Consider the following 24,590-nt stretch of genomic DNA (forward strand, 5'->3'; position numbering starts at 1 on the left):
TAGCCCTGGTGTCCTCCTTCCAATAAGGATGATTATAGGAGCACTTGGCAGGCTGGCAAGCCTGTCTTGAACTTCTAAAGCCATTAAGTAATGGTCAGTCACTGGTATGTTAGGAACTAGGCTCCTGAAAATTGAATCATAAAAACTAAGGATGGAAAAGATCATTTTAGGTCATCTAGTCCATCACTTGGAAATTGCAGGACTGTTTCCTAGAGCATGTCCTCAATTACTTTGTAAATCCAGTTTTAAATATGCCAGACAATGGGGCTTCCAATGCATCCCTGAAGAACACTATTCCATAGTCAACTAGACCTCACTAAGATGTCATTTTTGATATTCAGCCTACGTTTTCCTTTGGCCAATTTCATTCCTTTACTCATAGTTTTATCCTTTTAGACCACCTTGCACCATTTCTTTTCTAGGCCTTCAGGAATAGAGCTGGTTGAAATGTTTCAAGCTTTTAAATTTTGATGGCAAATCTTGCTGGAATTCCAACAGAAAATATTGTAAATTGTTCATGTCATTTTCCTTTGCAACGTTGCTTATAGTTCAAAAGTTTAATTAAACTCAAACTTTGAAAGTCAGCATTTTGACGTCAAAGCAGGGAAAAGGTTTTCACAATTTTTACTCTTGTTTGACCATCTCTTCGTTGGAATTAAAAACGAAGCAGTCACTTTCCTGGAACACCATCTCTGGTCCAGCTACAGGAAGAACAACCTGGCTCTCTCTGTATACAATCCCGGCAGCCTGGCTCCTTCCACTTCCTTTGTCTTCTGTCCTATCTCCTTTCTTTCAAGGTCTTAGCTCCCATCCAAGCCTCCTCCAATCAGTTTCTCCTCCTTGCGGTTGTAATTATCAGGTCACTTTCTACAAAGGAGAGTGGCATTTTAGAACAGGAAATCTGCTAAGAAGACCATGTTCCAAAATTTGTAAGAAGACAAACAGGAGTATTGTGTAATTAATATTCCCCATTGCAAAGCCATAATGCAACTGGATGAATATGTACAGGATAGTGTCTCAACAGCATTCCAGTTACGGTCTAAGGGGAAAATTAAAAGAAAGAAATAATTACCATTTTCCACCAGCTCAATCCTCTTCCTCCTTTTGACAGTGATAACTTCTCCTTTTCCAAACTAATGCAGAAATGAAGAAAAAAAAAAAAAAAAACAGCCTTTTCTGTTCCATACCAAAAATCCTGCATGGAAGTTTATCCCTCCTGAAAGCTTTCTCAATTTGCTTTAGGCCTCAGGTGACGTTGTGTCCAAATAACGTCAGTTTGGATTAAGCTATTCAGTTTCTAAAGCATCACTGAGTCCTCAGCAATTGAAAATTGCTGTGAGTTCTGGGATTTGCTACATTTGCGCCTGGATCTGTCTGTATCCAAGAAGCAATGCCAGACCAAGACACCAATCTAGGCCTGACATTTTACAATCTACGATTTCATAAACCACCAGGACTAGAAACAAAAGGGCTTGTTTTGCTCTTGTGTACACTGTCCTAAATCTAGGTTAACGCCACTGAAGTCAAAAGCAAAACCAGAATCAGGCCCAGGTGCTGTATTTATTATATCATTTGAAGCTGAAAATGCAGGAAAGGGACCCAGAGTCATTGCATCCATATTAGTGAGGATGAGTTTATGGCTGATTTACTTGTCAATGCATTTTCTTTCTTTTTATGGTAAAACAGTGATTATGGATATGAGCGTCACACCAATGGCCAGTGTCTACCGGCGTTTTGGTATAACCCGTCATCCTTGTCAAAAGACTGTAGCTTTGGACAGAGTTATCTCAACAGCACCGGGTAAGTGGATTTACCAGAAGATGATTTTAGCAAATCCTACCCTGCAGCCTTCAGCCACATGGCATCTACAAGCTGTCATCCCAGAGTTATTTAAAGCCTGTATTTCCTGAGACACAGGGTCCAATTCAAAACTGGTTAAGTCGATAGGAGTTTTTTCATTGATTTCATCAATGGGTTTGGATCAGGCCCATAATTCTCTATTTTTTGTTTTTGTTTTTATTTTCTTATTTAAATCTTGTCTGGAAAAATGATGCTACAAGCAAACTGTAGCATAATGGACAAATGTGATCTACGGGCTTATCCAACATCCATTGAAGTCAGTGCAAAGACAGCCATTGACATCAGTGGACTTCGGATCATGCCCTAAATCCCGAAGAAAATCCAAGTAATCAAAGCTGAGAGTGGGATACATGTTAGAGGAAGGCAATAAGAATTGGGTTTAAATTTGAAGAAAGAGAATAAGAACTAGATAACCCTTGAAGTTCTGACTACTCCATGACCCTCTACAGCCCCATTAAAATCAGTGGCAGTTGCAGGTAAGGTCAACAGGAGTTGCAGGTGTCAAGTTCTAATTGCATTTGCTAAATATAAGGTGCATAAAACATGCACAAAGAACTGACAACTATACATCAACCTCTTATAGGTTCACAAGCTGCACACATGGGTCCAAGGATCTAGCCCATTACCTTCAGCACTGATAAATATAATGTAGCCATGTTTGTGACTCCATAAACAGAATCTGCCTTAGAACAGCAATGTCTCTCCCTGGAATGCAGTGGCAACACCAAAAATCCACTTAAAAGAGAAAAAGTAAATAAAGGCACGTTGGGGTTCACAGTGGAATCTTACAAGGGAAAGGAAAAAAATTTCTCAAGAGGTTTACAGTGTATTGTGCATTAGATAAACACAACCGTGCTGCACTCAACAGATTAACCTTAGAATATAAATATAACTGATATCTTTCTATAGCTGTCTGTCAAAAAAAATCTCAAAGCACTTTTCAAATGCATGGGGCCAGATCCTGCCCTCCAGCACCTTTACACAACTTCTTCTAAATTCTGCTGCTCTCCGTCTGCCATAGTCTCAGCACCCAGTGCACAACAGAGCAACCTTCAGGCTCTACCTTGGGTCTTGGTCCAAACTGTAACCCTGCTGGGCCCAAAATTGCTGTGATAAAATACATGGTCTTAAAGTTATCTGTGCGCACACACTCTCCTGAGCTGTGTTCAGCCCTAGCTCAGGTTACGAAGTGGCCTAGTGGTAGAACTAGGAAACTGGGCTCTTGGATTCTAATCCTGGCCCTGTCACTGACTCACTCTGACTTCTTGATGATCTAGCTTGCCTCTCTGTAAAATGGGTCTAATAATATTGAACGTCACTCACTGCAGTGATCGTAAGCTTACTTCATGTGTTTTAAAAGCTCTGGGATCCTTGGGTGAAAGGTGGTTAAAAAAGTGCAAGATTGGATCGTTAGAGAGAATTGGCTCATGCCCCACTGAGAAGCAGAAAGCTCTGTGGTGCAGGATGGCAGTGGTTTAAGCGTCCAGCAAAACTATGCAACTTTTTAGGGGAGCAATGTCTGAGAATATTGTATCCAGTTGAAAATGCAACATTATGGGCTGCTTGTGCACTGTAGACCTGTGGAAAGTGCGACTGGACCACTTAGCTACAAAGTACTTAGAAGCCAGTTTGCTCCCGGCCTCACCCACCTGAAGCAAATTTGAAAACTTCCCATGCCTGGTTTGAACTTGTGAATCCCTGCATCCCTCCTTACACAGAGATATCTCTTTGCAGGTACAGAAAGGTTGTGTCTAATAACTGCACCGATGGCGTGAGAGAACAGTACACCGCTAAACCCCAGCAGTGTCCTGGCAAGGCCCCCCGCGGACTGCGTATCATCACCTCGGATGGGAAACTGACCGCAGAACAAGGGCACAACGTTACTCTCATGGTGCAGCTGGAGGAGGTACGGTCTATTTTTATGGGCCCCCTTGGGCATACGTTAATCTGAATCATGCAAGCTTGCACAGACATTAAGAGCTGAGACACTGGAGTAGGGGATTAAATCCATTTAACAATGCATCTCAGTCTGAACGTGCATGTAAGGCAATAAGTGATATAAGGTGATGCTGGGACACAAAGTTTGTTTCCAGGCATCAACCACAGATCAGAACCAGAACTTCACATCCAAACCACTTCAAATTTCAAAGATGGTGCAGGTTAGAATCTTGACACCAGCCTGTCTCCTTTGGTTTGGATTCCCAACAGGATCTGAAAGTGCAAAATGGACCGATCATTGGTTCCAATTAGATGTTGCTGCAGTTCAGCCGAAGATGGCGGAAATCTCACATACAGGTCTGATCTTATGAGATTTCCCCGCTTTGAGATGGCTGAGTTTTTCTGCCATTTAGGTGTTTAGGGCTAAAATCTCCCAAGAAAAGATCTCAAGATTTCATCACGATGGAATCCAATGGTGAGTATGAACCCTAGCCTCATTTAGCTTCCACCAGAACAAGGGTGGTTTTAAAGTCTCTCACACACACACACACACACACACACACACCCCTCTCCTGATTCTAGAACTTTACAAAGTGGCCTAGTGGTAGAACAAAGAACTATGAATATGAATCTGGGCTCTTGGATTCTAATCCTGGCCCTGCCATTGACTCACTCTGTGACTTCTTGATGAGATAGCTTACCTCTCTGTAAAATGGGTCTAATAATAACGAACATACCTCATTGTAGTGATCCAAAGTTTAATTAATGTGTTTGAAAAGCTCTGAGATCCATGGATGAAAGGTGGTTTTAAAAAAAAAAAAAACAACAAAAACCTGTATCCTCAGCACATTTCTAAGCTGCGAGTACATTTTCTCCCAGCCTGGCTCCTCGTGTATCTAAAGTATTTTATGAAGTCATTGGAGAGAATCCATGAAATCTCCCATCCTGTTTTCTCTGCTCCCTCACTGATTTCCTCACTGTCCAGATTGCCTTTTCCTCCCCCTTCCCTTGTCTCATTTGGTTTCCTTTGTGGTTTGGCAAGCAAGTCCTAAACACTGATATGTGTTTACACAAAAACACAAAATCCATGACGGCTTACAGGGACTAACTTGGATCTCCGTGGTGGTGGTTTCTGATTTTTGTATAGCGATAACCTAGCCGATATAATGAGGAAAATCGGATACTGTTGGGGTCAGTGGTTAAAAGTTGTAGGTGTCGACTAAGGCTTTACGGCACCTTTTCCTTCTCTGAACAAACTTGCATACTGATTTGCAAAGGAAGCAGCATATAACAATCTGATGTGCTTTGGTGCATCTAAATGTTCATTCTCTGAAAAAAAATGACAAAAACAATTCAAAATTTTGATAAAACAACAAAAACTCACTCCCCCTCCTTTTTGTCCATTTTGCCACTGATAAGGGGAGAAAAAGGAGAGAAAGTAGGCAAAAACATTAACTAAACAACCCAAACCAAAACATTCAGTTTTCAGTTTTATTCATTGAAATATGGGAAATTAAAAAAAAAAAAGAATTTTTTTTTATTTTATTTTTTTGTTTGAAAAACTCACATTTTTGGTCAAAAATAAAATGTGTGGAAAATTTCAACCAGCGCTAGCTACCGCTGATGCTCTCTCTAAAAATGCTAGACACATGAGCTGCACAACGAGCCTTAATTGTTTGGCCGCTGAAGTGGTAGGAAAAAACTGGCCAGCTACAGCTCCTTTGTTTTCACTGATGCAGAAAGAAACAATGAAATGCTTCTTGCGCTGGGACATGGGCGCTCCTGTCACCTGCGAACCTGTTTTCAGTTGCTCACCACTGATGCAAATGGTGGAGCTATCAAAAGGGGAGTTACTTGAAAGCACCCTGAAAAGTCAAGCTGCTTTCGGTAGGTCTGGCCTTGTGTCAGGAGCCTTTTAATCTTAGGCCTTGTCTATACATGCACATTGTACTGCTTTAAGTATATTGGGTTAACGGACTCAGTGCAACCCTCCTAGTGTGGATGCAGTTATGATAAAGGTTTTTATACTGGTATAGCTTATTTCCCTAAGTTTCGGTGAATCGAGTATACTGCTATAAGGCCGCATAGGTATAGTAGAGATTGTACCCATTTAACTATTTCTGTAAAAGTCACATCCCTAATGCAAATCGTTAAATAGGTACCAAAGCTGTACATAGACAAGGCCTTAGATCCATTTCCTTCCAATGCAGATGAGAGGTAGGTATCAAAAATAAAGAGTGTGCTCTGGTTAGCTGTTCACATCAGAGGAGGACATCAGGCATGTCAAAACGAGCGGGATAATGTGGACGTGCATATGTGATTTTGCTCGAGGACATGTGAATTAGTGCACCCAGAGACAAGTCCCTCAGTTCCGGAGGTGATGGGCAATGATTTTAATGACTAAGCTATCCAAGATGGACCAGTTTCTTCACATGTGCCACATTTTCAACTCTTGTGAGGTAAAAGACAGACAGAGACCTTTTCTCTTGTCTTCGGCACTTCAGAACACTGCTGCTTTAGCGCTTCCCTGGCTCTGAGATGTAAATAGTTACCCTACGTACTGTACCTTTCCAACTCCGTGTTCATACTCCAGTTCCATTTGACACAAGAGGACTAACAGTGAGGACAAGAAAGCTATGAAGCTGATGAGCAAAGAAAAGATCTGCTGAGACCTGTACAGCTGTTAACTTTCTAAGCCTAGTTGCCCTCTCTAAGGAACAAGCTGAGACTGAGTAGAAGAGAGGAGAACTCATGGTTATCCCTGAAAAATCAGTTAGTCTCATAGGTCAACACAACAGCAGAACAAGAGGAAGGAAAGAGCAACTGCTAGCAGTGAAGAGTATGGTGTCTCCACAGAAGCACATGATGAGAATCAGAAAAAGGTTTCATAGATCTGGGTCTTGCACAGAGATGATCAGACTCAGCAAAGTGAAATATGACTTTGTTACAGCATCAGAAAGTCACCGGGAGGAACAAGGAAAAACAATTCAAAAACAGCCTGTGATTATATGGGACTCAGAGAGAGGAATATTGGTGAATCTGTGGTTAAGCACTGACAGTCACTGAGCTAGTGAAGAGGTAGGAGAACCCCGAAAGGTCTGCCTCTTCTTCCCAAGATCTGGGAGCAAGTGTTTCTAGTCCACAGCTGATATAAATCGCTGTAGCTCTATTGATGTCAGTAGAGCTATGCTGATTTCCACTAGGCGAGGATCTGGCCCCATTTGTTTTTTACACCGAAACTCGTGTGCCTGTGATGGGGCAGGTGGCCCCACACTGGCAACAAGGGGGTTAATGAGAGTCTCTGGATCCAGTTGGCCCGATCACGCCTGCAGCAAATGTCAGGCATCAAGAGGAGAGTTAAAAGGAGGAGATCTAGCTCAGTCAAGGGCTGCCAAGGGCAGAATTCTGCTTCTCCTGGTGTGAGAGACTGAACTAGCCTGCTGGCTGGACGAGTCCCTGCTAGAAGGGACAACCAGACCCTAGGGGATCAGCAGAAGCACAGACTGTTTGGAGACAAGCCCTGAATAGAGGGGCGGGGCCCCACTGAAGGTTCGTTGGATGATTCCATTATGAGTTGGGGGGTTTTTTGTTCCTCATTTCCTTTAGTCCTTATCACCCAGATGGGGCAGGACTGAAGTTTGCCTTGGCTGGATGGCCAAAACACTGCTACCTTGGACCTCACAGCAGCCTACTAGTGGAGACCTGGGTGGGAGTCAGGCCCTGATGGGCCACTAAGGGGTGCTGCAGAGGCAACCCAGTCACAATGCCATTTTCCTGGAGGTGACTCTGAGGGGGCCACATTTTTCGTATACACCTATTTTAATGACTGGTCTCAACTGACCTGTGCTTTCTAAAGAAAGGTAAACGTTTCCACGCGTACCTAAACACCAGTTCTCCTGTTACTTGTTACTTGCTACTTTGAAATGTTCCAAGAATCAACTTGTGTACAACTTATTAATAAATGTTAATAAAATCAACTTGAAACCAGCATCCTTGAACTTGATTATGATTGAGTTTATTTGACTTTACATGTAGTCATCCAAATATTCTTCTTGGAGGAAAACGGCAAGAAACCCTCAATAAGCATCATTATTAATCGCTGGCCTTAGGCCCTAATTCAGTAAAGTGCTTAAGCATGCACTTAAAGATAAGCATGTGCTTTGCTGAATCAGGACAGACTTAACTTGTTCAAAGTTAAGCACATGCTTAATGATTTGCTGAACTGCGAGTCTTATTAAAGAGCATTCTACAGACAGACGTGCACAGGAATTCAGTGGAATGTCTCCCATAAAGAAATGTCTTCAAGGACACATTTTTGGATGCAAGTGGAAAAGTGCCATGGGGGGAAATGGGTGAATCTGCATAAAGACTGTGTGTAAAGCACATTTTTAAAAACATTCATTCAGGAAGACATCCCGACAGAAGCAGTGTCTGCCTGTTGCAGTGGATAATTAAATCCGTTTTTAAACATCTGTAAGGAAAAAGAGACGCAAGCCAATGCATAATTGAAGACTTTTAAATTAAATCTGAGGCATGGGACTAAAATTAAAAACTTTGAGCTGTATCTCATTGTTTTAATACTTCAATCTACATACAAAGACTAGCACTTAATATGGAAAATTCATGATTACAACCTTCTGGGTGAAATTTAAATGGAAAGCTGGAAGGCTGCATCCTTATTAGATTGATTGGGATGGGCCATAATCTCCCATATACCAAAATTCTAATGGCAGTATAAAAGTAATCAAAGTGTAATAATGTTTTGCAGACAGCATGGCATGTTGCTAACAAATGCTGAAGTGAAAAGATTCGGAGAGCTTGCTGAAAGCACCTGTCATTTAGGTTCTGTGTTTGTTCTAGATTTTTTGCAAGAAATAGGTAAGTTTGGTGTGGATAAAAAAGGTGCTATTATATGTGTGTTTAAATCCCAAAAGGTCGGGTTTTGTTAGTCAATAGAGTGTCTTTGACATAATAATTAAGTTTTCAAAGTGCTTTTATTTTTTAATGGTCTGGTTCTCAAGACATGGGTCTGGGCCTTGGAAGATCTGGATTCCACTCCTAGCTCTGCCCCAGGCTTCATTGAGGTCAGTAGACCTACTCATGTGCTTAAAGCTAAGTAGAGGCTTAAGGGCTTTGCTAGATCAGAGTCTATATTAGGATTGCAATGTACCACCTGACGACTACACCACACCTTGTAGGTAACACATACATTAAATCAAGTTAGCAATGCCAACCCAAAGGATTGCTCTTTTCCTGGCTATCATAACAGGTGTCTGCCTACCCCAGTGTGACTAATATACAGGGACTGAATTTAGGGGACCTAACGTTAGCTGGCCACCTTTGCAAATTGTGGCCATGCTTCCTAAGAGAGTTTGCATTACAGACCTCTAGAGATGGCGTTGGAAGATGCTGCTCATTCAAGAAGTTGGACTTGGGTTAATGCTCATTGCGTTGATGCCCATTTGCGAAGCCACAGGAGAAGTGCACTGGGCTTACTGTCCACTTTACTTGGGTTCTGCAGATCCATATAATCTACCACTATGCTTGTCCACATGCCGAGTACACGCCGGAAAGGGCAGCAGGCAAGGCTATAGGGTTGGGGGAGTTGGGTGTTTTGTTTTTGGTGCCAAGTGTCAGGGATGAGAGCCTGCCGCAGAGCTAGGCTCTAGGCAACCTAAGAAGCACCGCTGGCTTTTCGACTGCCTGATTTATTACACCGCAGTCCACCTAAAAGCATTTGCCCACAGCCAAGATAGATCCTGCCTTGTTCCAGCCTGGCCCGTGCCCTGCTTCATTCCACTTAGCCTGGTTCTGACTCTGGGCTCTGATTTCTGACTTCAGCTCTGATCCTTGGCTCTGATTGTTTTACTTCATCTTTGACCATCGGCTCTGGCATCTGGCCTCTGACTCCGTCTCTCATCTTGGGCTCTGATTCCTGGCTACTGACGCCTCTCCCAGGGCTGGTTTTAACCCTGTCAGGGCTGGAGTGGGTAGCCACCCCGCTACGGCGTATAAAAAGCAAGTTCATTCGCTAGTGTGGAATATCAGCCCCCATAACAGGCTTTCTCCCGGGTCTCCGCTCTTGCATGGAACGTGGAGCTCCTTGCTGTGGTTTTTGCTGCTGTGCTTCCTTTTTTATTTTTCATGATCGCCAAAAGTGCCAGATAGGCAGCCCAGGGGACGAATATCCTCCGCTTTACCCACCGAACAGCTGCGCAAGGCAGACCCTACCCCTGCACTGCTGGGATCGTCTCTAGGCAGGGGGAGGGGAGATTAGTCACCATGCCTGTTCACTCCTCAGCCTGCCCCTGCTGACCCAGCCAACCCGGGGCCCAATTAGTGCTGGTGGGTTTTGTGAGTAGTTGAGCGCTTGCAGCTCACTTCAAACAGGCCACTGTACAGCTCTCAGCCAGGTAAGAGTCATTACGAGCCAGGGCTGGGTTCCTCTAGCCCGACAAGTGAAAGGGATCACAGGCTGTTGCAAAACCTCTGAACCATCCTGAGCTGCTCTCTGAAATCACTTCCTGTAGCTGTACAGCCTAATCTTCTCCCCGCTCTGAAGTCCGTGGGAGTAGGTTCAGGCCACTAGTGAGGTCAAGTCAGAGAAGAGTCGTTTTCCTTATTGACTCCTTCCCCATTGTCATAGGGCGACGTCCAAAGGATGATCATTCAGGTGGATTTTGGAGACGGCATCACCCTGTCCTATGCCAATCTCAGCTCGACGGAGGACGGGATCAAGCACGTCTACCAGAACGTGGGCATATTCCGAGTGACCGTGCAGGTGGAAAACAGCCTGGGATTGGACAGCGCTGTCCTGTACTTACATGTAACTTGTATGTTATTACTGTGTTTGGTTTACAAAATATCTTAAAGAAACATTACATTCTTTAGAGACGATTCAGGAGGCTCCCTCTCTGAGAGGAGACCTTCGGAGACGTGTGCAGAGTCCGAGAGAATGAACTTTTGTCCTTCCCCAAACGGAGAGCCGGAGAATCCAAAAACTATTCACAGATAATGGCCGAGATTAAAAAAAAAAAAAAAGAAGACTCCTCATTTTTAGTGCCTCAAATTTCAGGTTCCCAGCTTGCGATGCCTTAAAGAAAGGGATCTGATTTGCAAAGGGCGGGTGCTCAGTGCTTTCTGAAAATTAGGCTCCTTTAAGATGTCTCAAATTGGGCAGCCAAAAATGGAGGCATCCAGAATCGCTGGCCACTTCTAAAAAGTTTGGCCTGTATGAATACATAGGGATCATGTGCCCACTGCTGAAATGCTGCCACTTCTGGGGTGGAAATCACCCTTTCTATCATGATGGAAACCAAATTCCTGAATCTGGAGAAAGTTATGAGAAAAATAATATCTTCCACTGCTTTTCTTTCTAACCTACTTATATCTCAATGACAGCCAATTTAAAACCCAAATTTTCCTCTGCCCCTAGATAGTTTGTTATTTCCCTTTTATTCTGGTTAAGAATTGGTCCAAGCCACAAAGTTCTGATCCATGTCTGAACTTTCCCAGAGTTTTCCCGAAGGTTTAGCTCCAGGATTTGGTGTGGGGGTGTGGGGGGCAGGGAGTTGTGGGTTTTTTTTTATTGTACATGCATGTTATTTAGAAAGGAAGTGTTAAACCCTGGAAATATGGCTACAGTAATTGTTCTTTAATTAATACCTGACACTTTTATAGCATACTTCCTTCAGAGGATCCCAAAGCATTCAACAAGTTCTATGCACAGATTGCAACTTCGAGGTTACTTTATTCACCAAGAATGCAGCTGTCCCTGGGGTGCAAGACAGCAGCTGTTTAACAGTGCCCAGCAACACTCCAAACAGGGCAGAGTGAAGTATAATCCTATAGTTACAGAAAACTGCAGGGGGAACTTAGCTGGAACACTGGGGCTTACAGCTTTTCTCTTGTAAAAGGTGCCATGGTAGATTTAAGGTGAGTTTTTTCAAAAGCCACCTGAGGGACTTAGGAGTCCAAGTCCCACAGAAGGTCTATGGAAAATCACCCCTCTTAATGATCACAGGTGGTCAGGAACCCAGTTTTATGCCTCATGTGAAAGATGGCACCTTCTGCAGCACAGCACTTCCTAGCATCATCCTGAGGCATTGAATCCAAAAATAATGCCTTAGAGGAATTAAACTCTTAAACTAGTCTCTAACTTGGGGTTCACATTTTGGGACTTAAGCCATGTGGTTCCTTATGCTGAGGCCTGGGCAGTTTGAGGGAATTTCTCAGTTTTGGGGCCAATGCTGAGGTGTTTTTTTCTTAGCTGGCAGAATATTTGCCCTTGCATAGAGCCAACGACCCCTATTGCAATTGGACGGACAGAGGCCACGGTGAAGGCAAAGAATGCTGTGTTGGAGTTTTGCTTAACCCTCCTATGCAGCGTTGACTGATCAGTCGTGGTCTGGGTTTGGCTCTCAAGACAAACAGCTGGCTACACCTTGTTCTCTGAGGAAAGCCGTTCTTTGCTCCCTCTGAGCCTCCCCTGCCTGCTCCTGTTTATGGATAAGTCAGTGGATTGCAAGCCAGGGGTTATTTCTAATAGCTTGTGAAGATCCCTGGAAACAAATGGAGAATTGTTTCGGTGGTAATATTTCCAGGGAGGTTCTGACAGCTTCGCGCACACAGGCTTTGTAATCAGCTGCAGCTTAACAAGAGGAGTTTTCAAAGGGATGATCATCATTGTGCTCTTCTTGTTTGCAAACTAATGAGGCAACATGATACAATAGCTGTTTTCTTATGCAGGCCACAAGTGGAAAAGAGAAAGCTGTTGTCTAACTCAGCCACCTGCACTAATTAACTGTCTGGCCAGCTGATCTAAGGAGCCTGTAGTTTTTGGACACTAGAAAAGGATACTTTAAAAGGTGGCCTTTGTATCTTTTCTTGTGAGACTAGATACAATTTTCAAAATGGCCTAAGTGACTTAGGGGCCTAAGTCATGTAACCAATTTAGCAAAAAAATATTATTTTGTAATAGAAATAAGCCCAACATTCACCAGAATCACTTAGATATTCTGAAATGTCATTAAAAGTCTCCATGCAATCAGGGTTTTCCGATGGGCCATTCATTGGGGCGTGCCCATATCACATTAAATTCACCAGTATAATATACATGTCATATCTAATCTATTTCACTCACCACTCATTACCCTTGGCACTTCCCTGATCCTGCAGCAGTCTCTGTGCAGACCTGGTCCTCTTGGGTCAAGGTGGAATAGCATTAATTTGTTCTAGCTATTACCAGCTGCAAACAGCCACAGAGGGCTGGAAGCAAAGATCATTCAAGGGGAAGGGGGACATTTTCGCCACACATTTTCCTATAGGCCCCAGTTCCCCTGCTATGCCAGCTGCAGGGAATTGGCATGGCATAAGAATCCTTCCACCTACTCTGCACCACTAGAGAATAACCTTTGCACCGGAGTGGGACCTATGGGCTGTTTAAACTGGCCTGAGGCCCTGATTACACCAGCGGTGAGAAACCAAGGATCAGGAGAGAGAGAGCAAAGGTGAGCGTTATGCCTGTAGGGGCATGCTCATACAGCAGGCTCTGATTGTGAGCCATTTCTCTAGCATCAAGACCATCTACGAGTCATCTCAGCAGGCATTTCAGGTCAGCAGCAAACTTATTCAGTCTCCCTGCCTGTTGCTTTAACTCTTTAAAATGATGTAGCCGGTTAAAGAGATTCTTTAGGTACAGGCCAGCCCTACACAGGTTATGTTCTCAGTACCAATTCTGTGCACCCAAAGAGTCTTCTAGGGGCATGGATGGTGTTTTGGGGCAAGATGCAGAGTTGTAGTAATGAAATGACTCGTAGACCGCATGTAAAACTTGAAAGTGCAATTCTCTTGTAATTGGACAAGAGTTCTCTTCCTGTCCCATACACCTATATGGAGTGATATAGCACCACCTGCTGTTCAACCAATGCACTCCAAACAGCACGTCCCTTTTCTCCCGTTGTATATTGGAATGCAGATTTTAAAATAATATGGGCCTGTGTGGATGAGCCTTTCTTTTTCTAGCATAACAAGGAAGCAGTGAAGGCCTGAAAGGGCATTAAAGACTCAATGCAGCGCCGGGCCCTTTGAAAGGCCTTCTCAGCACTACTACATCCAACAGTGCACGAGATAAGCTAGCATCGGTGAGAACTAGGTGTTGGAGCTGACGCAGTGCACGGTCCTGCTCCTAGCTCTACCACTGCCACTTCTTTGGATGCTTGACATTCTGCCTCCTTTGCTCCTTCTGCTGCCCCTGGACACTTAGTGAGTACAGAACAAGGCCACCTCATTTGAAACGCACATAGGGCTGGATAATGATTAATTTCAGTTCTCGCCCCCTACCTGAGACTAGACATAACCAGCGATTTCCCCTGTGGCTGTGGATTCTGGTCGGGGAATACTTTTGACAATATACAGAGGTGTAGGACAAAATCCTGCAGCGCTTCCGAAGCGTGAGAAAAACAGGAGCATTCAGCCACTTCTGGAGGTGTGGCAGGGGGTTCATCAGCAGCCATCAGAATAAAGATTACCCATAATCCTGGCCTGCAACCGGTGGTAGTCTGATCCTGAATGCCCCTGGATCGTATGGTTGTGGTGTTAAATAGTTGCCGTGTTTCTACCCCAGAGAAGGCTGCATTTCACGGGTGTGTCACGGAGCCACATGCTCCACCTTGTGCACAGTCATTGACATCTTCTGAGCTGGTAGCTTCTGACACCTTCTCTGCACAGGTGTAAAAAGTGAGGAATCCTCTAGTGATCCTTGTGGGTGAATAACGCTCTATAAATGATGCTATATATATGTGTGAAGTCATTTGGGAAGTCCTGGTGTCAAATATCGACTCCTTTAGTAGAGCAGCCAGATCACGCGTGGATATTGAAATCAGTCCAGAAGTGCCCATTTCAGTGTTTGGAGCCCCTGGGTACAGAAATTGAACTGAGCCTGTATTGGAGAACTGTGTCCCCAAATTATCTTGTGGTTCTGTTGTCCTGTCTCTTGCTTCATCTCTTTAAGGACCGCACTTCTGTTCTCCAGAAGAACGATAGTGACACACACAGAAAACAATCCATAAAACAAGTTGTGATTACAGACCCATGCCTCCCCATTTTCCCATCATAACTGGGAGAAAGGAACAGCCAGGTCATGTTTCAAAGTAAATGCTATTTGTCCATTAAACTACAAAACTTGGCTACGCTAACGAAATAAAAGACACAATGTAGATGAGAGAAAAGGACCACGGGGAGAGGAAAAGTGAGAGTTACGAAGAAGGGATACATGGGATAGATGCTTTGGTGGAGGCCCTAAACTGGTATAAATCCATGTAGCTCCGTTGAAGTTCACAAAGCGATACCAATTTACAGCACCTGATATCTGGTTCTTTAGGAATGGATCCAAGTATTTGTAATATTACTATACTCCTATTAGTGCTTACTCACGAAAATTCTGGTGTCTTCCCAGGGTAGCCCACCCAGTGTGACTCTGTCTCCCTCTAGTGGGTAGTCCATGTATATAGATTTATGAGTTTGCTACAGCCTCTGAGCTGTAGAGGTGGAGTTCTTTAGTTCAGGTAATAGCAATTCCTGATTTTAGATGCATGGGTCCCAAATGTCTTTCCTCAGCCACAGTACAAAGACAGAATGCTTTTACATGTGGTGCCCCACATGACTTTCCTCTTTATTGTCTCATTTGAAAAGCTGGAGGATCCAGTGTCAGACCCACATTTTGATGCCTAAGAGAAGGCGCTCACCCTAGTTGCCACTTCTTCTGTCTCCGCAGGCCCCCTGGAACATGTTCATTTGTCTCTCCCGTTTGTTACTACCAAGAACAAAGAGGTCAATGCTACGGCGGTACTGTGGCCCAGCCAGGTGGGCACGCTGACTTACATTTGGTGGTTCGGGAACAACACCGAGGTTTGTATGCCCCTACAGAACCGTAGCAAACCATCCCAGGAGGAATAATGTGTCCGGGAGTGGGCGGGGCCTGTGAATACTCTTGAATATTGAATAAACCCATTACAAATCAGAGCAGTCAGGATTCGGCACATTGCTCTAAAACAATAGGAACCTAGGCATTGCAAATCTGGATCAGCTCCATCTAGTCCAGTGCCTTGTCGCTGACGGTGGCCAGCACCAGGTGCTTCAGAGGAAGGTGTAAACTACCCCACAGTAGGGAGATGTAGGATAAACTCCTCTCCCCTATCTATGCAAATCAGCATTTTTTTAACTACTTAGCTATCTCTGTGTAAGGATCATTTGAATTTTATTCCTAACCCCCCATTGAATAATGCTGAGGGGATCTGATTGCAAAGTAAGCTAAAAAGTTTTTTTTTCTTTCTTTAACTAAAATACAAATTTGACAATTTTTACAAAACTAACTATCTGCGCTGAAGTTTTCTGTTCATCTGAAGCTGCCTCTGTATAGCCCCAGGACTTAAACCCTGTTCCCTAGTCTATGTGGAGTGCGTGACTAACAAGAAGGAAAACTTTTTTTATTAATAACGCCAACGCTTCCCCTCTAAACCAATGCAAAGTTCTCTTTTTGTCTGTTAAACTATGTATGCAAGAATTCTTCATTACCACACTCTGGGGGATGCAAAATAATACACAATACATGTATCTGCCTACGGACGCTACTTACCAGAAATAGAGCACATACAACTTTCTGCTGTCTCTTTAGTTCGGATGCTTGCAAATCTCACCAGGTGCTTTGTAATTGTTATTTATCTGTATTGCAGAAGTACCCAAAGGCCCCAATTAGATTCATAGATTCGTAGATGGTAAGGTCAGAAGGGACCATTAGTTCATCTCGTGTGACCTCCTGCATAGCAAGGCCATATAATTTTACTCTGTAATCCCTACATTAGCCTATGTCTTGTGACTGAACTGGAGCATAGTTTTAGATAGCCATCCAATCTTGATTTAAAAACCTCAAGTGATGGAGAATCTACCACAAGTTGTTCCAGTGGTTAATTACCCTGTTTAAAATTGCATCTTATTTCTAGCTTGGATTTATCTAGCTTCAGCTTCCAGTCATTGGATCTTGTCATGCCTTTGTCTGCTAGATTGAAGAACCCTGTAGTATCAAATCTTCTCCCCCGTAGGTACTTACAGACCGTTATTGTCATCTCTTACCCTCCTGTCTGAGAAATTAAGCATATTAGTGACTAGTGCTGGCCGAATGGCTCCCATTGAAGGGGAGTTTTACCATTGACCGCAATGGGAGCAGAGTTCGACTAACTCTGGGTGCTTTTGAAAATCCAAACTAGTAAAGGAATATGGGAGGTTATGGCAGCGGCTGCTGGATGAGGTCAGAAAGGCCAGTACTGCAAGCACTAGTGTAGTGTCTTCACAAACGTAAATGGTAGCCTAGAGTTCCTGGAGTGGAGACGTGTAACCATGAGCATCTCCTTCGGAGAAATGGCAAATGTGTAGGAGGCCCATATCTGCCCTAAACCCTTCATTCTAGTAACAGTGGTGTCCTGGAAGATACCGTAGGCTATTGAGGGAGAAATCTGGGTCCATCCCCACCTCTGTTACAGACTCTGTGTGACCTGGAGCAGGCCACTTTGTCCCTCTCTGTTTCAGCTCCCCAGCTGTACAATGGAGATAATGGTCTTTCCTTCCCATTGGCTTGTTCAGACTATAAGCCCTTTGATGGCACCTTATTTGTACACAGCACCTAACGCAATTGGGCCCTGGTCTTGTTTGTGGCCTCTTGGTGCTACCGTAATACAATTAATAGAAGAGAGTTCTAAATGACGGATTTTTTTTTTATTTCCACCCACAAAAAAAACTTTTAAGATCTCTGGTTATAAACCTAGGATGGAGAAACCAGTCGAGGAGTAAAGAGTCTCTCAGTCATCCTCCCCCGTAGATCCAACACACCATATGCCTAACCTCCCTCCTGTTTGGAGTAGCAGAGGTAGGACTTCTGGAATCAGGATGGTCAGATGGTAGCCTAATTCCCCCTTTTCTCATGTGTTTGCAGCCACTGGTCACCCTGGAGGGGAGCATCACATTCACATTCTCTGTGGAAGGGATGAACACAATCACGGTACAGGTCTCGGCAGGGAACACCATTCTGCAGGACACAAAGACTATTGCAGTGTATGGTGAGCCCTTACCCCTTTATTTTTCTGTTGATTCCCCTCAGCAAAGCAGTGGTGGCATCGCTCAGCACAGGATGAGAATATAGCTGCATAGATGTACCCACAACAACAGTGTGCTGTGTTTGTGACACATCAGTAGTTCCTATAGCAACATCCTGGACCAAACTCTTATTAAAAAGAGAAGCCTAGTAGTATTGCTCCAAAATGCATTAGGGCAGATTCTGTTCTCAATTACACTGATGTAAATCCGGAGTAATTTCTCTGAAGGCAATTGGAGTTAATCCAGATTTACACCAGTCTCAATTAGAATCTTGCTCGGCATTTTACAGTAGAGCCACTTCTAGATGATTATTGCACAGTAGAACCTCAGATTAGCGAACATCAGAGTTATGAGCTGACCAGTCAACCACACACCTCATTTGGAACCAGAAATACGCAATCAGGTAGCAGCAGAGACCAAACAAATGAAAAGCAAATACAATACAGTACTATGTTAAACGTAAACTACTACAAATATAAAGGGAATGCAGCATTTTTCTTCTGCATACTGAAGTTTCGAAGCTGTATTAAGCCAACGTTCAGTTGTAAACTTTTGCAAGAACAACCAGAACATTTTGTTCAGAGTTGAGAACATTTCAGAGATACAAGCAACCTCCGTTCCTGAGGTGTTCCTAACTCTGAGGTTTTTCTGTAATATTTTCAAACGTGGCCATTGGAAAAGAGGGTTATGTTATTGACTGGCTTAACTCCATTGATGAGCAGATGTTTTGTCCTGATGATCTGTGTCCATTAGAACATACATCTTAGTGGTGCACAATTGACTATTGTCTTTTCCCCTGTATTGCAAGCACAGATCACAGTGATATGCTGGATGGTCTCCCAGGTTTGGGCTGTTTCATGCCTCCAATGGAATTACCCCCTCTCTAGATACCATTCAATCAGGCTTCTATCCCTGGGCCTCAGAAAAATACTCCTGAAACGAAATGTTTTGTTTCCCCTGTGGAGTGGAGCAGATTATGCCATGTATCTGGTATTTTCACAGACATTTCCACACTCAGTCTCCATTCAGATGATTACGTCTGTTAAGAACCGTGCTGTGTTACCAACACCCTGCCTGGGCTGGATTCTCAGCTAGGCTGAAGCGCTCTCCAGATCATTTGGGCCCTGGTGCAAACTTAGGGCAGCCTTAGAGCTGCTTTCAGTTGCACCTGATGGCAGCTGCCCCCGCTAGGGGCCATTCCAGCAGCTCTGATCACACCCCCTTTCCCTTTCTCTGCCCCATCCTCAACACAACTTTTCTCTGAGGGCCATGATGTGAGGTGGTGGTGATGGCATCACCCCTCCACACACACGTCTCTGCTGAAGGTTGGGAATAGGTGGTAATTCTGACACAGTCCCTGTCCTGGGAATTGGAAGGAGCCGGTGGGTAGTTGTGTGGGTAGAGTATCCCTATGCTGGGGAAATTCCCAAGAAACTAGTTAAGTCAGCGTTATAACCCCTTCATGCTGCTGGAGCATGGAAAAGAGGTTGCATCACGGCTGAGATGCTGGCACAATGTCGTTTTCTAGTGCAAGGTACGTATGGGTCCAGTGAAGTGCATACTATCAGTTGGTTGGCTACCTGCCTCCCACCTTGCTTATGAGAGGTTCACCAACTCTTAGCTCCAGCCCTGGGAAATGGGATTCATCACAGATTAAAGGGGAAATGATTTGGGGCAATTCTTCTTTAAAATATTGGCGGTGCCTCTTTCCATGAAGTGACCTATCTAGACCCACAGGCTGGGCTGGCGGGGGGTGGAAGCTATCCAAGTTCTTTTTTATTTCTTATCCCAAAGTTGTTTCAGCACGGAAGCTTCTCTCTCAAGTTGCAAATATAAATGTGCCGTGTCTCTCTATCAGAGCATCGGTTAAAATCCCATCCAAATCCCATGCAGCAGCCTTCTTCCATATTTCAGGAGTCAAGTTTTAGTGTAACATTTCAGTTAAATTCCCCATTCCAGCCCCCTGCTGCTCAACAGGGTAAAGTAATGATGACGCTGCCTCACTTCTTTCAAGTGATGCTTTTGAGTGTTTCATTTGCATCCTTTCATAAGGTAAACATCCTACTTGCTAGATAAATCACCTGCATTTTGGAAAGGAAAGGAAAAAACAACACAGCAGCCTACGTGAGGGTATTCCCGGCTCTGTGTGCTGTTCCATTTTGATAAACCTTTGATGAGTTGATCATACATTAGTCTTTGTTAGGAATGACATGCTGAAATTAGTGGAAGTGACCAGTGGCATATATAATAGTCAGTCTGTGAATAGCACAAATTTTAAATTGCTTTGTAGGTTTCAGTCCAAGTCCCAGTGGACAAGTGTCCACATGGCAAAAAGAAAACCATCATTATTGACATCCTTCTGGGAAATTTCAGCTGAAATTCCAAGGACTGAATAGGCCAGTCTGAGTTACCCTAGCATCCCTGGAAATGGTTACTACAAGTCAGGCTTCAGGTCCATTGTCAAGGCAACGTGAAGACACTTGCATTGCTACCACCTGTGTTGCGCCTATTCTTAGATGAACCATGAACTTCCATCTCTGGTCCGCTTGATGCGATTCTTTCTCCAACGCAAAGTTCACACACACACAAATTGCATGAAGCAAGGACCAGATCCTTGTAAATCGACGTAAATCCTTTGGCTTCAATGGAGCTACCTCAGTGTACAGCAGCTGAGGATCTGACCCTGAAAGTTTTAGAGCCACATGTGCCCAGTTTATCAATATAGGACCGGTTATAAAGTCCAGAAGCTGAAAGGCACTAGTCAATGTAAATGACCTTAAGCATAATAGGTAAAAATATGGAAGGAGAATGGTTCATTTAAGCATGTGCTTAAGTGCTTTGCTAAACACGGGTGGATCACGGCCAACCGCACTGGTGTTAGAATGATGTACTCATAATATTGCGGTGGGAGGGGGTCTCATTGCTGTTCCTGAGAAGGGAACAGCAATTCAATGGAAACGTTGGGAATGTCATGGGGTGGAGTTTGAGACATTGTTTTGAAACTCACTTGCCCCTCCCTTGGTCCATAGTAGCCCAAATTTGTTAACCGGCAGGTCCATAACAATGCCCATCTATCCCTCCTGCGCAAGGAGATGGGTAGCTCTGGGGTAGCAGAGTGTGTAGTAACTGATAGGGATGCTGTGGGCAAGGGGAGCTAGTTAAATTTTGTTGTGTCTAAGAAGTTGCTGAGGTCCTTTTTTGAGGCCAGTTTGTGTATTAGTATCTTTGTGAAAAGTGGTCAACCCTTTTGACGAGTGCCCTTTTACAGCAGAGTAGTACAAATGTAAACAAATCAATATTGGAGTATGGTTAGAGAATGATAAGGGGAAAGGATGACGAGGACATTTTCCTGCCTTGTACAGTTTTGTATGTGATGCCCAGGTGCCCATAGCCTTTAGGTGGATCCCTCAACTGTAGGCATATTCGACAATGATCAGCATAGCTCCAGTGGCTTCACTGAAGCTATGTCAATGTTTCTCACGCCAGCTGAGGCTCTTTCTCGCATTTGATTCTCACTCAGTTGGGATAACTGTATTATCTAGTTACAATGGCTAAAATCCACTGCAATATATTATATTTGATTTACAACCCGATGCTGAAACTCCACGGTCTGTCAATGAGTTTATTCACAGCAAGTGTGCCATTGTATCCCCAGAGCGATTTCAATCTCTCCGCTTGTCGTTCTCGCCAAACCTGGATGAGTACAACCCAGATATCCCTGAATGGAGACGGGACGTCAGTAGAGTGATCAAGAGAGCGCTAGTGGAGGTAAGCAATGGAATGCGTTTTTTTTATTCCTCCATCATCATTGTGTCTATCCTGGCCTTGATTTGAAGAGCAGAATGATCTGCCCAAAGTCTTCAAGGAGCCAACAGATTGTGGAAAGAGAGAGAGAGAGAGAGAGAGAGAGAGAGAGGGAGACATATGATGAGATCTGTTGAAATACTATGCTCTGCACCCCCGTTTTTTGTGTGGTTGAGTGTAATGTGGGTGGGCCTGATGAGCATAGGTCTTGCCTCTGGGAAGTATCACTACTCTTTTATTATAGAGGCCAAAGCCGAGTACTTCAGAGGAAGGTGTATATAAGACCCAAGTTGCACCTATGTAATAACAATGCGAGCAGTTTTAACACTGCATAATAATGATTACTTCCCTTTGCTGCTGTCTGTACACAGCGGCAGAATGCAGAGCTGTCCCACGTGAATGCACAAAAAGGACGTTCCAGATTTATAGAGCAGCAGCAAAAGTGTGTTTCTTCACATACAAAGGGCAGGATTGTAAGGGCTTTGTGTCCAGCATATAACATTAGCTCCATGGTCCAGCCATGCAAATGCATTTTACTCCACATACATCATTCTGGAGACATGGGCCAGTGCTGGAGATGCATTTTCCTCTACATACTTGGTGTACTGGAAACTATCAAGAGCTGTGGCCTAAAGAAATATTATTTGGGGCTAGAGATTAGGGTTTATAAAAGGCTGACAAATGTTACACCAGTTAGTGGAGACTGCAAGTGCTGCTGTTGTAACCCACACACACCTCCTGGGTGTGGTGTTGTGTCCCATCTAGAGGCACCGAGACCACTTCAAGAGAGAAATTAATGAGTCTGCTCTACAGTCTTAACTAACAGTCATATGGCTTTTAACTCATGCATTAGAGGCTCATGCGCTAAGCTCCAGAGGTCGTAGATTCAATCCTGCCCGCTGACAACTGGGGTGTCAGTGTTACACTGTGATACAGACTGAAGCAATGTAAAAGGGTCTGTGCAACTGATTTGTAGAAGTGTGTGTGTGTGTGTGTGTGTGTGTGTGTGAGAAAGAGAGAGTACATGCATGGAATGTGTACCCACAGGTATTGTGTTCCTGTGTGTGATGACAGTAACTGCATGCACAAATATCCGACTGCCACACCAGCCATTTGCACAGCTGGTGCCACAAATGATCAGACTGTCTTGCGGAAGGCACACACCAATTGTGAAAGTCCATTCTGGGGGCTGTATTTCTAAAAATCTGTCCCCGTCTTGCTTTTATCTTTAAAGTTATTTTCAATGAGCAACACGCAATGCAATTTCTTCTTCTAACCTCATCAAAACATGGAGGAGGAGAAGGAAGAAATAATCTTCCTATGAGCTTTGGTTTGTAACCTTTAGACCTTTGTGTGTCTATATCAAGTATCTGATGGTCCATTCAGCTTCTAAATTGGTTTTCACAACATCAACAATGCAATAAAACAAAATCAATTCACTAAAAATAGATTATAAACCTGGGATGTCAAGGCTACTTACCACAACCAGAGTGATACAATACCGCTAGAGTTTTTGTTTGTATCAGTGTTGACTTGAAAAGAAGGAACGCTTTGACAGCCGATCACATGGCTGTATGACACACTTAAAAAAACTTGATGGAAAAGTCCTGTAGAATTTAGGGATAAAACCAAGAGTGGGCTATAGAAATTAGTGTTCTACACAATTACTTTAAAAACCAAACTAATTCAATAGAAAATGATCTCCTTGTATTACATGTTTATACCAACCTAGAAATGTCAATAGATGATTATATCCTTACTATAGAGTTCCATATGCTAGTGTAAATATTCTGCAGAAATGTTCTGATTCTCTACTAAATGTCCCTGGTCTTTTCTCTATGTTGGATTATGATGTTCCTAATTTGGGATTATCCCAATATAACTTTATTTATCATGATCATTCACAACATTGGTCCCTCGACCATTAGTCCCATCCCTTCCAGCAATGTCTAGTACCTGATGCTGCAGAGGAAGGTGAAAATGCATCTAGCTAATTATCTGAAAGGTTACATGGGGAAAATTCCTTCCTGTTCACTGCAGGTGATCACTTTATACACTAGATCATGAGCACTGATAGTCCTTGTCTAAGCCTCTTAGGTGATTATGCACATTCCAACGGATGCTGTAGCTACAAGGCCTGTCTTCAGAGGAGTTCTTCAATGTATGAAACTAAATGTAGGACTAGCTCGCCTTTTTTTTTTTTTTCCTTTGCCCAGATTCTCTTTTTCAGCATTAAAAGCAAATCTTGTAAAACATATTGTTTTCCTGGCCAGGGAGAGGGTCCTACATTATCAGCTTCCCCCTCCCCCACCATATTTCCCAATGTATGTTGCTTCACTCTAGTATTCTATCCCTACCTACAGCAAAACATATACCAGCAGTAGCAAGACGGCAGAGTCACTGCAGGCTGCCCTATGGCTGATGCCTAGTAGTGTGGATCATTAATCAGCCAGGTTACCTTAGCTCAGCAACAGAAAATCACTTGGACTCCAGGTCCCTCCCTTCTGCCCCCTTCCCCCTCATCTTTCCCTCCAGGAAGTGGGTGTTGCAAGCCAGAGCCGCTGTGGAGAGTGGGTAGAAAAATCTGGAATCTTAGCGCTAATTAATGTTCTTGGGATTTTGAGCTACAGTCTATTGGGTGCCGTGTCCTCACTACAGGTTGAGCTCTGTGCACTGCCGATAGCTGTGTGCTCCGGGGTTTTGATTATTTTAAATGTGGCCTACAACATCCAGTGTTTGGCAATGTAAAAAACCTGCTAAGATTATGTAATCCTCTGTCAGGGGCTGTTGGCAGCAACAAGGCTGAAGTCAATATTTTCTTGGAAAGGCGGCCCTTAAATTTA

The 24,590-nt window shown here is 43.7% G+C and overlaps 1 protein-coding gene across 2 annotated transcripts in view; it reads left to right on the forward strand.

The window, feature by feature from the left end:
• Positions 1-24,590, forward strand: part of SORCS1 (sortilin related VPS10 domain containing receptor 1) — a 417,040-nt gene that overhangs the window by 365,166 nt on the left and 27,284 nt on the right. For both annotated transcript variants that reach the window (XM_054033265.1, XM_054033266.1), the window contains exons 17-22: positions 1,687-1,800; positions 3,595-3,766; positions 10,445-10,631; positions 15,572-15,705; positions 17,783-17,906; positions 21,599-21,711. In XM_054033265.1, coding sequence (XP_053889240.1) covers positions 1,687-1,800; positions 3,595-3,766; positions 10,445-10,631; positions 15,572-15,705; positions 17,783-17,906; positions 21,599-21,711 — 844 coding nt within the window. The remainder of the gene's footprint in view (positions 1-1,686; positions 1,801-3,594; positions 3,767-10,444; positions 10,632-15,571; positions 15,706-17,782; positions 17,907-21,598; positions 21,712-24,590) is intronic.

This window comes from Malaclemys terrapin, chromosome 7 (genome assembly GCF_027887155.1).
Source record: "Malaclemys terrapin pileata isolate rMalTer1 chromosome 7, rMalTer1.hap1, whole genome shotgun sequence".
NCBI lineage: Eukaryota > Metazoa > Chordata > Testudines > Emydidae > Malaclemys > Malaclemys terrapin.